Source organism: Pleurodeles waltl, chromosome 11 (assembly GCF_031143425.1).
Source record: "Pleurodeles waltl isolate 20211129_DDA chromosome 11, aPleWal1.hap1.20221129, whole genome shotgun sequence".
Taxonomy (NCBI): domain Eukaryota; kingdom Metazoa; phylum Chordata; class Amphibia; order Caudata; family Salamandridae; genus Pleurodeles; species Pleurodeles waltl.
In genome coordinates this window covers 326764106-326781326 of record NC_090450.1, presented here as the reverse complement: position 1 = coordinate 326781326, position 17221 = coordinate 326764106, and the positions used below count along the sequence as shown (strand labels likewise).

Sequence of the window (17221 nt, the reverse complement as noted above, 5' to 3'; positions counted from 1 at the left end):
GATCAATCACTGAATCAAGGAGCCACCTTCTGCAAATGGACTGTCCTTTCCTCCAGCTCACATAAATACAGCAATACACAAATCTGTCTGGGGGGATTCCTCCACCCTTCATGTCTTCACCAGGCAGGCCTGGGTTTCCCAAAATGGTACCCAGGTTCCTTCCTGTAATGTACCATTGTAGGCACACTTGCACTCAGTGTACATTCATTGCACACTTACTGTCCAGTAATGTTACCTCCATGCATTGTGCCACTAAAACACACACTTTCATTCAGCACACACATTCAGTCTGCACATATTGCTCAGTACTGTATCTTTTCTGTAGTGTACCAGGGTGTGCTATCTGCAAACCCACACACTCACCAGGTGCGCGCTGCACAACACTTCACTCTTTATGTACGGTACTTCGTGCAAGCACACATACACCCAAGCACATGCTTTTATTGCTTACACACTACATAGCTCTACATCTTTCATGTTATGTATTCCTCATAGTCATATGTACACCCAGCACAAGCACACATATACTACAGAGTACTATTCTATCCCTGTACTTAACCTTTTCCAGGCACACATAAATCAGCACAGTCACTACTCCTGCACTGCACAGCACTCTACATCTACCTGAAGTAGGCCAAGGGTGAGATAAGCACACAGCAGTAGAACTTTTAAAAAGGTGAGTGAGCCTGTGGGCCTCATTCCAGTGACACAGGATAAAAAAGACCAGTTCACTACTACTGATCACTAAATGGTAGGCTGCCACCACTGCTCTTGTGCTGCTTAGCTCCTGGCGAAAGTGGTAGCATTCCACCACCATGAGGGTAGCAATTCTGGTGCCCCTTCTGGTCCATTAAGACAACATTCCGTGGGACAGGACTATGTCATGATGCACACACATGATCCATGTTAACTCATGACAAGTAGCATTAGGGATCCAGACAAAAGTACAGTTGGGCATTCAGGGCGGAAGTACACGTCTTTAACCATGTAGAGGAGTTTTCCATCCCAACACCTGTAACGTCATATTGTCTCTTTAGTTCCTTATAAACTGCCTTGCTGTAATGTCGCTGTTATATGGATTCAGTAGTATGCTATTCAATGCAGGTTTAAGTGTTATTGTCTTGAACTTTATGTTCGAATTCTTTGATTTTAAGTTTGAGCCTGCATTTTTAATACTTCTTTTTTACTTCTGTGTGAACTCAGTGTTATTCTATCTTTAACATTGTTACAGCTTTGCTATTGGTGTTTTGCTGCTCTGTTTTTGGTTTGTTACTGCTGTGCTACTACTGAGTGTTTTTAATGACCACGATGCATTTAATGTTTTTACTCTTTTTAATATCTTCACTGCTGTTTAGTGTTTATTCATCTCACTTTTCCTTGCTTACTTCACTTCTCTTTACATTTCCTTTGACCACCTATTGTTCACTTTTTAAAAGCACATTCCTTTCTTGAGCTGTTGAGAAACATCGTGCTACTGTTTTTCTGACAAGGAAACCTGGAGACAGGGATCCCCTTGTGTGTTTTGCACTCTTCTAGCAAGGTAGAGCTGATAGTGGTGAGAGGTGATGAAGCGTGACATCTAGATCACTTATCCATGGCTTGGGCCAGAAACTGGCTGAGATAGTCCATAGGTGGACTGGTTGTCAGAAAGTCCACAGCTGAAGCATTGAGTGTCTATGCAGTGACTGAGGTAAGAAAACCCACAGGCAATGGTCTCTCCTTGCCTGGGCAAACAGCAAATTGAAGTGGTGGGTGTCTGGCTTGAATGAGGCTGACACCAGAAGAGGCTGAGATATACCAGAGACGGAGAAGAGAACGGTAAGACGAGAAGAGGTGTGATGATGCAAACCTGTCTCTGGACTGCCATTCCTACTTTCTGGTCTTTTTTCATGTGACAATAGGAAAGTGAGGCAGAGGGCAGCAGAGGGTGCTGGTACTATGTGTAGACATCTTACTTGAATGTACACAAATGCACTTCAGAAGTCCTTTTTCAAAAGGACACTAAACCTCAAGGATTGGCATGATGCAGTGAGAGGTGTGCTGCAAAGGGGGAACTCTGAGGCTCAGAGTCTTTCCATAATAAGCAGGACCACTACTGCAAAAGAGATTGTCTATAGTGAAGATAGTGAAATTAATGGGTACCATAGGAGGACACAACATTGGCCTCATTGAAGGATGTTGTTTGGGTGGCCAAGGTGGTCTGGATATGCTGCCAAGTTTTGTTATCCAATTGTTCAATACTTGGAGTTACCAATTTTGATAGCGGGGTGTAGAGCAGCTCACATGTTGTGTCTTCCACCTCCTTTAACTTACATCGCCTAAATATACTTTAAAACTGCAGACAAAACAAAGCTGACCATCTTGCAACTACAATTGTACATTTTGATGAAAAAAATGTTTTGTGATTTGACCAGGGGTGGGAGGGAGAGTGTAATTTAGGGAGTACAAGAAGACTAAGCAATTGGAGAAGCTAAAGAAGTAGGGAGAGGAGAATGCAGGTAGGAAGAAAAATAAATCCTTATTATATAGATATATGTATATGGAAAATGTCACTTACCCAGTGTACATCTGTTCGTGGCATTAGTCGCTGCAGATTCACATGCTGTGCACATCCCCCCATCTGGTGTTGGGCTCGGAGTGTTACAAGTTGTTTTTCTTCGAAGAAGTCTTTGAGTCATGAGACCGAGGGACTCCTCCCATTTCGACTGCATTGCGCATGGGCGTCGACTCCATCTTAGATTGTTTTCCCCGCAGAGGGTGAGGTAGGAGTTGTGTATGCTAGTAATAGTGCCCATGCAATGGAGTGAATACGTATGTGCATAACGAAGTTTAAAGTAATATATTTACAAATTTACAAATGTTCAATATCAACTTCTAAATGGCTACAGGCTCCCGGGGAGGCGGGTGGGCGCATGTGAATCTGCAGCGACTAATGCCACGAACAGATGTACACTGGGTAAGTGACATTTTCCGTTTGATGGCATGTGTAGCTGCAGATACACATGCTGTGCATAGACTAGTAAGCAGTTATCTCCCCAAAAGCGGTGGTTCAGCCTGTAGGAGTTGAAGTTGTTTGAAACAATGTTCGTAGTACAACTTGACCTACTGTGGCTTGTTGTGAAGTTAACACATCTACACAGTAGTGTTTGGTAAATGTATGAGGCATAGACCATGTTGCTGCCTTACATATTTCGTTCATTGGAATATTTCCTAGAAAGGCCATGGTAGCACCTTTCTTTTTGGTTGAGTGTGCCTTTGGTGTAATAGGCAGCTCTCTCTTTGCTTTAAGATAGCAGGTTTGAATACACTTAACTATCCATCTAGCAATGCCTTGTTTTGAAATTGGATTTCCTGTATGAGGCTTTTGAAAGGCAATAAATAGTTGTTTTGTTTTTCGAATTAGTTTTATTCTGTCAATGTAGTACATTAGCGCTCTTTTGATGTCTAATGTATGTAGTGCTCTTTCAGCTACAGAATCTGGCTGTGGAAAGAACACTGGTAATTCTACTGATTGATTCAAGTGGAACGGTGAGATAATTTTTGGTAAAAATTTTGGATTTGTCCGTAGAACTACTTTATTCTTGTGTATTTGAATAAATGGTTCTTGTATGGTAAATGCTTGAATTTCACTCACCCTTCTTAGAGATGTGATGGCAATCAAAAATGCAACTTTCCACGTTAAGTATTGCATTTCACAAGAGTGCAAGGGCTCAAAAGGCGGACCCATGAGTCGTGTTAAGACAATGTTGAGGTTCCATGAAGGAACTGGTGGTGTTCTTGGTGGTATAATTCTCTTTAGGCCTTCTGTAAATGCTTTTATGACTGGTATCCTAAATAATGAAGTTGAGAGCGTAATTTGCAGGTAAGCTGAAATTGCAGTAAGATGTATCTTTATGGAAGAGAAAGCTAGTTTTGATTTTTGCAAATGTAGTAAGTATCCCACTATATCTTTTGCAGATGCGTGTAAGGGTTTAATTTGATTATTATGGCAGTAATAAACAAATCTTTTCCACTTATTTGCATAGCAGTGTCTAGTGGTAGGCTTCCTAGCTTGTCTTATGACCTCCATACATTCTTGTGTGAGGTCTAAGTGTCCGAATTCCAGAATTTCAGGGGCCAAATTGCTAGATTCAGCGATGCTGGATTTGGATGTCTGATCTGTTGTTTGTGTTGTGTTAACAGATCTGGTCTGTTTGGTAGTTTGGCATGAGGTACTACTGAAAGGTCTAGTAGTGTTGTTTACCACGGTTGTCTTGCCCATGTTGGTGCTATTAGTATAAGTTTGAGTTTGTTTTGACTCAACTTGTTTACTAGATATGGAAGGAGTGGGAGAGGGGGAAAAGCGTACGCAAATATCCCTGACCAATTCATCCAGAGCGCATTGCCCTGAGACTGATGTTGTGGGTACCTGGATGTGAAGTTTTGGCATTTGGAGTTTTCCCTTGTTGCAAATAGATCTATTTGTGGTGTTCCCCAAATTTGGAAGTAAGTGTTCAGTATTTGGGGGTGAATCTCCCATTTGTGGATCTGTTGGTGATCCCGAGAGAAATTGTCTGCTAACTGATTCTGAATTCCTGGAATAAATTGTGCTATTAGGCGAATGTGGTTGTGAATCGCCCAATGCCATATTTTCTGTGTCAGGAGACACAACTGTGTTGAGTGTGTCCCTCCCTGTTTGTTTAGGTAATACATTGTTGTCATGTTGTCTGTTTTGACAAGAATGTATTTGTGGGTTATTATGGGTTGAAATGCTTTCAGCGCTAGAAATACCGCTAACAGTTCTAAGTGATTTATGTGAAGCTGTCTTTGCTGTATGTCCCATTGTCCTTGGATGCTGTGTTGATTGAGGTGTGCTCCCCACCCTGTCATGGAAGCATCTGTCGTTATCACGTATTGTGGCACTGGGTCTTGGAAAGGCCGCCCTTGGTTTAAATTTATACTGTTCAACCATTGAAGCGAGATGTATGTTTGGCGGTCTATCAACACCAGATCTAGAAGCTGACCCTGTGCTTGTGACCATTGTGATGCTAGGCACTGTTGTAAGGGCCGCATTGCAACCTTGCATTTGGGACAATGGCTATGCATGAAGACATCATGCCTAGTAGTTTCATTACTATTTTGACTTGTATCCTTTGTTTTGGATACATGGCCTGTATTATATTGTGAAATGTTTGAACTCTTTGTGGACTTGGAGTGGCAATCCCTTTTGCTGTGTTGATTGTTGCTCCTAAGTATTGCTGTGTTTGACACGGCAGAAGGTGTGACTTCGCGTAGTTGATAGAGAAACCTAGTTTGTGTAGGATTTCGATTACATATTTTGTGTGTTGTGAACACCGTCTTAGCTGTTGGTTTTGATCAACCAATCGTCTAGGTACGGGAACACATGTATTTGCTGCCTTCTGATATGTGCAGCTACTACTGCCAGGCATTTTGTAAAAACTCTTGGGGCAGTTGTTATTCCGAATGGCAACAGTTTGAATTGGTAATGTATCCCTTGGAATACAAACCTTAGGTACTTTCTGTGTGAAGGATGTATTGGTATATGGAAATACGCATCCTTTAGGTCTAGTGTTGTCATGTAGCCTTGATGTTTGAGCAGTGGGATTACGGCTTGTAAAGTAACCATGTGAAAGTGGTCTGATTTGATGTAGGTATTTAATATTCTGAGATCTAGTATAGGTCTCAGACTCTTGTCTTTTTTGGGTATCAGAAAGTACAGTGAGTAAACTCCTGTGTTTAATTGTTGTTTTGGTACTAATTCTATTGCTTCTTTCTGTAGCAATGCCTGAACTTCTATTCTTAGAAGATCTATATGTTGTTTTGACATACTGGGGGTTATTCTAACTTTGGAGGAGGTGTTAATCCGTCCCAAAAGTGACGGAAAAGTGACGGATTTACCAACAGCCGTATTACGAGTCCATTATATCCTATGGAACTCGTAATATGGCTGGTGGTATATCCGTCACTTTACCGTCACATTTGGGACGGATTAACACTCCTCCAAAGTTAGAATAACCCCCACTGTGTGTTTTCGGTGGGACGTTTGGAGGGAATTTGAGAAATTCTATTCAATAACCATGCTGGATAATTGCTAAGACCCAAGTGTCTGTTGTTATTTCCTCCCAATGTGTGTAAAACTTGGTTAGTCTCCCCCCCACAGGTGTTATGTGTTGGGGATTTGTGACCTTGAAGTCACTGTTTGTTCGGAGGAGTTTTGGGACTTTGGAACTTTCCTCTATTTCTTTGAAATTGACCTCCTCTATATTGTCCCCGAAAACCTCCCCGCTGATACTGGCTCTGGTAAGTGGGCTTTGTTTGTGAGGTTGTGGCTTCTGTGGTCTGCCCTCGAAACCCTCCTCGAAATTGTGTCTTTCGAAATGTGCCTCTGGTCTGCGGGGAGTAGAGTGCGCCCATGGCTTTGGCCGTTTCAGTGTCTTTCTTAAGTTTTTCTATCGCAGTGTCCACCTCCGGCCCAAACAACTGCTGTCCGTTGAATGGCATATTCAGCACAGCTTGCTGTATCTCTGGTTTAAATCCTGATGTACGCAGCCATGCATGTCTCCTTATTGTTACTGCTGTGTTGACAGTTCTAGCAGCTGTGTCTGCAGCATCCTTTGCTGACCGTATCTGATTATTAGAGATACTTTGTCCCTCTTCTACCACTTGCTGCGCTCTTTTTTGGAACTCTTTTGGTAAATGTTCAATAAAGTGTTGCATCTCATCCCAGTGGGCCCTATCATATCTGGCTAACAAAGCTTGCGAATTTGCAATGCGCCACTGGTTTGCTGCCTGTGCCGCCACCCTTTTGCCTGCAGCATCGAATTTTCTGCTTTCTTTATCTGGAGGTGGTGCATCTCCTGACGTATGTGAGTTGGCTCTTTTGCGCGCTGCTCCCACTACAACAGAGTCTGGTGTTAGCTGTTGTGTGATGTACACTGGGTCTGTTGGTGGCGGTTTATATTTTTTGTCTACTCTTGGAGTAATGGCTCTCCCTTTGACAGGCTCCTCAAACACTTGTTTGGAGTGTTTGAGCATTCCGGGTAACATCGGAAGACTCTGATATTGACTGTGTGTAGACGACAGTGTATTAAAAAGAAAGTCGTCTTCAATGGGTTCTGAATGAAGGCTGACATTGTGAAATGCTACAGCTCTCGATACCACTTGAGCGTAGCTCCTCTGGTGGCAATGGTCTTGCTGGATAGCCTTCAGGGTTATTATCTGACACTGGTGCGTCATAAAGGTCCCATGCGTCAGGGTCATCTTGACTCATTCCCGTATGTGTTGGGGATTGCATCATTGGTGGAGTGGCTACAGGTGATGGTTACGGAGAGTGATGTGGGGATGGTGGTGGTGTTACTTGTTTAGCCACCTTTGCGTGTGGCTGTTTGTCCTTGTCTTGGAAGGCAAGTTTCCGTTTCATTTTGATTGGAAAAAGAGTGCTGATCTTCCCCGTATCTTTTTGAATAAAGAGCTGCCTTTGTGTGTGATCTGGCTCTATTGTCTCTAATTCTTGTTCAAATCTGTGTGTCTTCATTTGTGAGGAATAGGAACTTATTTTCGGTTCCGAGGCCGGATGTTTCGGTACTGAAACCTTTTCGGCTGCTTTTTTCGGCTCGGACGAAACCTTTTTTACTTTCGGTGTCGTGCCCTCTCGGTGCCGGCCCATTTCTGTGCCGCTGTCTCGATGCCAAATCTTTTCGGAGCCACTATCTCGGGCCCGAGATTGCTGTGTGCCGGTATCTCGACCGGGGTCGGATGACTTCGACACCAGCTCGCCCTTTTTCGGTGCCGATGGACGGTCACCTATTTTTCGGGTTAAGCCATGGCCTGTTGACGGTGGCGTCGCCTGGGCTTTAGCGGTCTTCTCGTGAGTTCTTTTCTTCGACGTCTTACTCACGGTTTTCGGCGTTTCTTCGGGATCGATCTCCTCCGAGTCCGATTCCTGGGTGGAGAATGTTTCTTCCTCCTCCTCGAAACGCTCTTGTCCTGTCGGCGCCGACGCCATTTGCAGTCTTCTTGCTCTTCGGTCCCTGAGTGTCTTCCTGGACCGAAACGCTCGACAGGCCTCACAAGTATCCTCCTTGTGTTCTGGTGACAAACACAAGTTACAGACCAGGTGTTGATCTGTATATGGATACTTGTTATGGCATTTTGGACAGAAGCGGAATGGGGTCCGTTCCATCAGCCTTGAAGAGACACGTGGCCAGGCCGACCAGGCCCCGACGGGGATCGAAAAAAAACCCGAAGGGCCACCGGAGCTCTTCTTAATTCGGTGTCGACCTGTTGAAACTAACCCAATAACGAACGCAAACAATACCGACGATTTTTCCGAGATTCTAACTAACTTTCCGACCCGAAACTCGGAGCGAAAAGGAACACGTCCGAACCCGATGGCGGAAAAAAAACAATCTAAGATGGAGTCGACGCCCATGCGCAATGGAGTCGAAATGGGAGGAGTCCCTCGGTCTCGTGACTCAAAGACTTCTTCGAAGAAAAACAACTTGTAACACTCCCAGCCCAACACCAGATGGCGGGATGTGCACAGCATGTGTATCTGCAGCTACAAATGCCATCGAACATATATGTATATATATATCTTTACATGAGTAGCACCATACATTCCTACTACTTTTTCAATGAACCCACACATTTACCAACTGTTCCCGCTCCCTTGTTTCTCAAGTTCTTGCTCCTCAGCACAGCTTTTTTTTTATTTTACATTTATATTAAGTTGTTTATTTCTTATCCTCAGTCTCAGACCCTTACATCTCTCTAAACCTGCAATCTGCGTCCATTCCTCCTCTGTCTCTCTCCCTTTGGGTTCACTGCTCCACCTCTTCTCTTACAGTTCCTTGCCCCTCTGATCCGAGTAGAAATACAAATGCAATTTCCTTTCCCTATTTTATTTCTGACTTACATCTTCTGTATATAATTTTGTTTAATTTAACTTGCAACTTCTTTCATTTTAGAAATTGGGTCGAATTTTAGCAGTCTTTGTTCACTTTCCTTTTCCAGTCCTGACCCAGGCGTAAAGATATAACTTGATTTAGTTTGAGTTTTTGTCAGGTGGAAATTTCTTAAGCTTACTGTGCTTCTTCAACATGTTTCCATAACAATATTGCTAAGTTTGAACAGTCTTGTCTATCCAATGGGTTAATGCAGATGTTCAGTTTGCCAAAGAGGGTGAGATTAAGACTACAAACTGTGCTAAGCCCGAAGGGCAGGATGGAGGTAGAGGGTAGCAACCTAGCCGATCCCTCATGGTAATTCTTGTAGTAAGACACTTTGTGAAAACTCATTTTTGAATCTACAAGCCACATCACTTGCAAGACATGCATGTATACACACAAACAGACGTGGGTCCCTTACTCACTATGCCACTGGATTCAAGCTAGCCTGGCTGATGAAGGGTGATACCGTGAAACCAGTTCCAGGATGCTTGATTCCAAACTGGCCTGGCAGTTTGGGCTGGACTGTTCCCATGGGGAACAGGGTCAAGAGTGATTTGGATATGGCTGGATCCAACCTGGGGGGGCATGGTGAGCAAATGAACAATGGATTAAACCCAGATTTGTGACTGGGGGTGAGTGTTTGAAAAGTTTCAACACTTCGTCCATCATCGTTTTGTGTTGCTAAAGTTGCCCTATGTGGGAAGGGTATGCCCAGACGTGGGTCCCTTGCTGACTGTGCCACTGGATTCAAGCTAGCCTGGCTGATGAAGGGTGATACCCTGAAACCGGTCCTAGGATGCTTGTTTCAGGTCCAGGGTGGACCTGGCCTTGCAGTTCGGGCTGGACTGTTGCCATGGGGAACTGGGTCAAGACTGATTTGCATATGGCTGGGTCCACACTGGGGTGGCATGGAGAGCAAAAGAATGATGGATTAAACCCAGATCTGTGACTAGGGTGAGTGTTTGAAAAGTTTCAACACTTCTTCCATCATCCTTTTGTGACACACAAATCTATACAGACAAATCGACAAACCATGGCAATTCCTACACAGTATAGATAAAAATCATCATTTAGTCAAATATTCCACAAAAATCATCATGCTTATTTTCATCTTGTGAAGCATCACACGTGTACTCTTGCATACAGTACTTTGAAATTTACTTTGTCGAGTACATTAATAGGCACCCCAAACATACAATAATTATGAAGTCCCACCTCAGAAGTGTGTAGCTGCGACCCTCCCAAAAATATTTTGTCTGTTCCTTGAGGTTAACTTCCAGTGACCTTGCTTTTATCAAATCATGTTAATGGCAATCATCCCTTCTCTAAAATAAGGACTCATACAGCCAACAAGTGCCAAATAATTATTTTGGGTCTCAAAATATTTTGTCCTGTGGTGTTTAAAAGCTAGGTATTCTTTGTTTAACACCTTACAACTCCTCCAAACATCATGAACGAACTGTTCTTTTCAATAGGTTTCCACTCACTGCTCTGTACTTGATGTTATTCCATCGGCAGATGATCCCATCATTTGCTGCACATGGGGCGTCCACTTTGGAATACTCCCAGCATTCCTCCAAGGTGCGACCTAATAGAGCACATGGTCAGAAAAAGAAACAGGCATTTGTAAACGCATTAGGTTTGACCTATGTGCTTAATAATATTGTTTTTGTGGTTGCATGTTTTAGCTTGGTGAGCAGTTGTGAAACTTCATAAAAGTGTTATGACTTGTTTATTGAGAAAATCAACAATAAAACTGGTGTAGTCGTTTGTTTGATGTGTATGTAATGGTGAGTGTGTTAACATGATGGTGTGAAATGGTGCCTTATGACGGGTGACACTGTTATTGCATATATTGTCAGATGGTGTGACAGCTTGACATGTATATGTGAAAGACAGAGATGTATGTGGGTTTGTATGTCGAAGTGTTTAAGATCTGTGAGCGTATCTGGATGTGAAAGTGTGACGTGGAGCAAGGTAACAGTACTGCAGTGGCCAGTACAATTCCAGAGGATCTTCCCACTCAATGTCAAAATATATTCTGGACAAATTTATGCTACAAAAACAGGAGCCCCCCTCAAATTATTTTTAAAATAAATCATGCAAAACAGCGCAGCATGAGTTATACTTGTTTACTGAATGCAGAGGACGCGTTTTAAAAATGCTGCTGTGGACTAAGCTTCACTTTCCAGGCATTTTACAAATTTTAAAATCAATTTGACACCTGGTTTACGTCGGCATGGAGCAGGCGGTGACACCTGGAATGTTTGCCTGCCACTGAGCGAGATTATGTGATGGGTGCTCACCACAAACATTATATTAATATTTAAGGGGGGTTAATGCCCCTTCTCTCATTACCTGTCTTCCTTCTCATTTCAGGTCCATAAATGTAAAACTGGCAATTATCAGCGATTAACACCTTCTTCGTGTGCTGCATACCAAAAATATCTAGTAACAATATTTCAGTACAGGTAAAAATAAGTGCTTACAACAGGGCTTGTAAGATACAGATGTAAACGTAGAGTGATACAAGGAGGGATAATGGACCTTGAAACTGTCTCATTGTCTCTGAACTGCCAGTGAACCTTGGCGGGCATGAAGATGACAGATGGTCACCTCTTGTTCAAAAAGACGGAGCTAGCTTCTGCTCGCTGATCAATGGTGTCCGTTTATATACGTCAATACTGAAATTTTAAGCAGCATCGAAAAAGGAGAAAATGCCAAGTCCGGCAGATGGTGGGCAGTTAATGATTGTGGAAAAGTTGTCTATATTAAGGGTCAATTCAAAGAAGTATTTCCTCTTTACCTTCCTGCAGTCACTTCATTGGTTCACTAAGTATATGAGTCAGCCTGTCGAGTAGTTCCAGTACAAAGCATGGACTGATAAGTCCTTGCACAGTAATGAAAGGCCATATTTATTATTCCTTATTATTACATCTGGTGGGAAAGGAGATAGGTACGTGGCCCAGCAGTTCTGCACATTGCATCTATGAAGAGACCCCTGCATTTCTGTGGTTCCCGCTGCATTAGCAATTCTTAGGCTGGCAAAAGAAATGTTACATGCTGAATGTAATGGATTGGCAAGCTGATAAGGGCTGACTTCTCACTTACGGACGCTAGCCACTTAGGGTCAGACTCTCATTTATATGCTGTAGCTGCTATGGGCTGGTCTCTTGAGAGTGAACATGTGACATTATTTATGAAACTTTGCACTCCTCTCCCTACCCAGATCATTATTCCTGCATCACTACAACTGATATTGCTCAAACCCCACAATTTCTTCCTTAAGGATTTGGGGTCTTGACTACACCTTCAGTGATCATGCCCAACATATGAGATGTGTAACAATGAAACCACAAGAGCAATGAGTGCAACTCACATAATAATGTCAAATGACTATTTAGGTAAAAGTTAAAACTACTGAGATGATGAATGTAGGTATCCTAAAACATAGAATCTAATGGTGGGTGCTTGCCAGGTGGAATCAAGCCACTTTGGCAGGCATGCAACTGTTAGTCAATGCTGGCTTTTAAGGCAACAGCATATTACAATACTTGACTTGTGCTTTTGTTGGTTAAAAATCAGGAATGACAAGAGGTGCTACACGTCACATGGGTAAGATAACCAAATGACTATCATCACCATATTCCAGTCATGGGTTTTTTTTATTACATGGTTCACTTTGGGCCCCAGGTAAGGGCCGGAGACCATGCGCACTCCCTGGTTTCTTAGTTTAGTTATTATCAAAGGTGGAGTTAGAGGTTAAGGACTGTGTTTTCATGGTCAGAGAGTAGTATTGATGAGTGGTGTGATATCTAAAGTCATACAAACAATGGCAAATATGTGTAAAATCAGCAAGTTGATGAGACTTGTTCTTGCTGGGGAGGATGTGCTTATGGATATTAGGATGTCCTTGAAGGTTTGTGAATCATAGGGGTCCAACAGTGAGCCAGCTGCCCTACACGCCTTCCTTTTTCAAATCCTTGAAACGGACTCCGAAAGAAATTGGAAGTGGCCAGAGACTGTTTTCTGCTTGTGTCAGTTTACTAGTTATTTCTGGTCGCATTAGGCTGGTTTTTGGGGACCTTACTCCAGAGGTACTGATCTAGATTTAAGTTTTGGAGACAATTTAACTTGTCGCTTTACAGAAGGCTTCAGAGAGAAGGATTCTGTTGGCTGTGCACTGAGTGTTACCTCAATGGAGGCCTGGTTTCCAACTGAGATTTTCACCTTCATGCTCTACACTTGGAGAAACATGAGTTTGTTTTAATGGAAGATGATAACATAAAAGAAAGTAGGACAAAAACGTAAAAGAAAGTAGGAAAGTAGGGCCTCCATAAGGAGGCCTGGTTGACCTGCGTATCCACTCTAGAGTACGAATTCAGTAATGCCTTGTAAGTTTATGTATGGTCTACATGTAGCGACATGGCAAATACCTGAGCTCATGACATTTCTTAGCAATGTTGCAGTAGCAATTTCCCACCCTCTAGAATGGTCCTTTGTTAGTTTTCTGATAACAGAGCTATGGGGAAAACTTTTCATCAGCACACATACTGTTTAGATATTGTTATACTTGTATAAATCAGACCATTATTGACAATGAGCTGTTTAGACTGTCTGGGTTCCTTCATGCTGATGAACTGCAACTGAAAGCCACACAACATCTACTATGTGGAAAGAGCGCTCAGCTGAAGAAGTACAATTTTGGAAATTCAGGGGCAAGGATATTGATTATTATGAATATCCAAAATCACTTTGGTAAAAAGGCTGGAAGAGTCCTCAACTTTTCTATTTTTGTGGAACACCATAAATGACTCTTGGGAACATATTGCCGAGTTTTCAATTGCTCTACAAGTACAACTAATCTTCAAGTTGTGGAAGGCAGATTAGGAAGGATGTCTGCCAACAGATTTTTCAGAGACACCATAGCTATATGCTTGACATGGGATCCCATAAATAATTTCACACGGCAGTGATGAACTTCTGATGAGGGTGTGTGGCGTAAGTGATTCTCCTGTGGGCTTCAGTAAGAACAAGATGACCTGCCGGGCTCACTACACCAAATGAAGCAAATAAGGGTGCACTAATATGTCTTTGCATGCAGTTGGGTTGATATATCTCTTTATACACCAATTACAAACCTCATTTTTTAAAAATGTAATTTGGTCTGGTGGAAATAAGCTTCACGTCTTTAGGTTGTTTGCCCACTCTTATGGGAGATTCATTTGCCTATATTGGATGGACTGTCCACCAAGCTCAAAGATATATGCTGGAGTGTGCAGTGTGACTCTAGGGACTGTAGAGACAATCCTGACTGCACAACAGTGTCTTGGTTGCTCTCTCTAGCCACAGAAGGAGATCCAGCAACCATCTGTTTTACATATTAGGGATTTAGCAGAATCATCCTGAATGTGTAACCTTCTTTAGTGCTACTAGGGTCAACAGTAATGGAGGAGAGGGGTAGAGATATGTGTCTGACACATTGATCAAAATGCGTTGTTCCTTTCTGTAGAATCAGCATAAAGCTGGGCATTTGCTGATGCTTACAGTGGAAAACACACATATTTGGGGAAATACTCAGAAAAGACATGAAGGCACACTTCATCTTTTATGATCTACTGTTTCTTTTGTGGCTGGTATTGATACAATTGAAGGTTTAGAAGCCCCTGTTGGAAGTATTTATTTTTAGAAGATCTGTAATTATGCCTGGAAAAAGTACTCTTTTATTCTGTGGCACAACTCTGCCATTGCTGCCTCTGGCTCCATACTATACATTATATCATCTGTGGGGCTCTAGGAAAAGTAACTTTCCACAAAAATCTAGATTGAGAATGTTATGTTCACCATCCAGTCTAAGGCTTGTAAGAGGGATTCAGTAGCATCGTCACACCTTTGGACCATGGCTGCATGTTCAGGGGAATATGTCAATGCACTTATGGTGTTGTATGAGACCAGAAGGGCTTTTAAAAAGCTTGCTACACATCCTCATGGTAGCTGTTTGAAAATATGGCATGGTTTTGCAGTAACACTGCTGCGCCTGCTGCTTTCATGGCAGTAGTTGAGGAACTGTCTAACTCCCTTCCCATGAACCACACTTCTTTTCCTCTTTATCAGGTAAAATTGATGTTATTGGAGTAAAATAATGCATTTCCCTTAAATCTCCCACAATCACTGAGTCTAATTGTGGATCAATTACATGAAGAGGGGAGTTTGGTTTGGCATGTTGCATTATTTCATGAAATGCAGGATAGCACTCTAGTGGCTACTGGAGCAAGACAAATATCTTCACTGGCTCCAGAGGTCTAGGCTACTGGTAAGTGATGCCACATTGTTGATATCTTAGAGGTTCTGGGACCCAAAATATCTAGGAAATGACGTGATGGTTCGTCCGGTACGAAATGTTGCGTCTCATTTGGGCTTCCTGTGGGAGCCGTGGTCATCTGTGCAGATGACACAGGTGCCGAGAACCTGTACATCATCTCTGTTAAAGGAATAAAAGGTCACCTGAACAGACTGACAGCTGTGGGTGTAAGTGACATAGTGATGGCCACAGTGAAGAAAGGAAAACTTGAACACAGGAAAAAGGTGAACCGGCGGTGATGATAAGGCAGTGGAAATCATATCGGAGGACAGATGGAATTTTCCTATATTTTAAAGACAATGCAGGAGCGTTAATAAATAACAAATGAGAAATGAAAGGTTCTGCAATCATGGGCCCTGTTGCAAAGGAATGAGCATTGGCCAAGAGTCGCCTCCAAAGCTGGCAGCACTGCATAAACTTTGTCTTCCTGTTTGTAAAAATAAAAAAGTGGTTCCACAGTGGTCACGGACTGTGGAACTACACTACAGAAATGCTACAATTCAATATGCCAGAGCCTGCTGAAACCCCTAAAAGGATTGCACCCACATACAGTCATTGTCCATCAATGTTCAAATTTCTATTGCTACATTTGTTCTCTGTGCAAGTATAAAGCCAAGCTGAGCCTGGCCCTGACTTTTTGTATGCTGCACCCAAGAACGATATTATCTTAAGTCACCAATGAATATGATTATGTGCAATGGTACTTGTCCTGGCCAAAGAAAAAGCTAAACGTGCATTAAAGGTTACATAAATCTACTCACTAAAACCTTTGACAAGATCTAATGAATTCTTAGCATCCCTAGAAATGTGCAAAAGAGTCAGTTGCTTCTAAAAGACTGATCTGGTTGCCATGTAAACTATGTTCAGGACTAAAAGGCAAAATACAATCCAGACAACCAATCCTAATGTTTTGGGCATCAATATCGAGAGTACAGCACTGATTGTTCAATAACACTGAAGTCTTAAAATACGTTTTATAAGCATAATTTACCTGGGCTGCAACGAATAAGCAGTTGGGGGCCCTGAAGAGTGACTGAGGCTTCTCCATCTTCCAGAGATGGCTGGTGGTACCGGAAATGCACTGGGATGTCCGCTCTAAAGCATTTAGCACAAGTAAGTAGGTCCGGCTTGGCGAAAATGTAAGCAGCGTGCTCGGTAGATAAATATTCTGGAGCTTCCACATCTACCATGTCAGTTATAATGGCCTGAAGTGGAAGATTAAAATAGAAAAGGTGCAATTAAAAGTCACATATGCATTATTATTGTAGGATCGAGAGGTAGAATGGAAGCTGATTCCTTCTACATAAGAATGAAATTGTTTCTTTCAGTCTATCCCCTATTGAGTTTATGAGCTGTGAGCTTACTATATACGTACGTATCAGAAAAGATGGAGGGATATCAGTTATTTGTGACACAAAAGATATAAAAAATGTTTCTCACCTGTGTCAATGATTCTCCACTGTGGTTCAGATTATCATGGCTTTGTAAATCCCTCCGGCACTACTAAGAAATCCTGCAACAATTTATTTTTTTATTGTTTTTACAGGGCTTTTACATTCAGGCGCATGCTGTTAAATTTGAGCTATTTTATGTCAATAAAGGGCATATTTTGAGTGTGGCCTCAACATTTTGAGTTTGATCTCCATTCCGCATATATTGAGTGTTTTCAGATGCATGGGAGCATTTTCACCAAAAATGTTTCGGTTGATTCAACAGGAGCTCTTTAGGTGACAATCCAAATACTGGCATACTATTGTGGCCTGCTTGCCATTGCCTTTTTAGCAGAAAACAGTACACACAATGGGCGCTTATTTCTGAAAAACAAAATAGCTTTTATCCCATTTTGTAGTTCCTGTTTGTTTTCTTTATCTGTGAGCGCTGTGCTGTGTTTCACGAAAAATATGGCTAG

General features: G+C 42.3%; 1 protein-coding gene and 1 pseudogene across 4 annotated transcripts in view; one reads left to right on the top strand and one right to left on the bottom strand.

Annotated features, from left to right (window-relative positions):
* The window catches only part of PIGX (phosphatidylinositol glycan anchor biosynthesis class X), a 223039-nt gene that overhangs the window by 19045 nt on the left and 186773 nt on the right, over positions 1-17221 (bottom strand). For all 4 annotated transcript variants that reach the window (XM_069213605.1, XM_069213603.1, XM_069213601.1 and 1 more), the window contains 2 exons: positions 16304-16517; positions 10439-10539 (listed from right to left, as the gene is read on the bottom strand). In XM_069213605.1, the coding sequence (XP_069069706.1) occupies positions 10439-10539; positions 16304-16517 (315 nt within the window). The remainder of the gene's footprint in view (positions 1-10438; positions 10540-16303; positions 16518-17221) is intronic.
* Positions 12784-15728, top strand: LOC138266515 (large ribosomal subunit protein uL14-like; annotated as a pseudogene).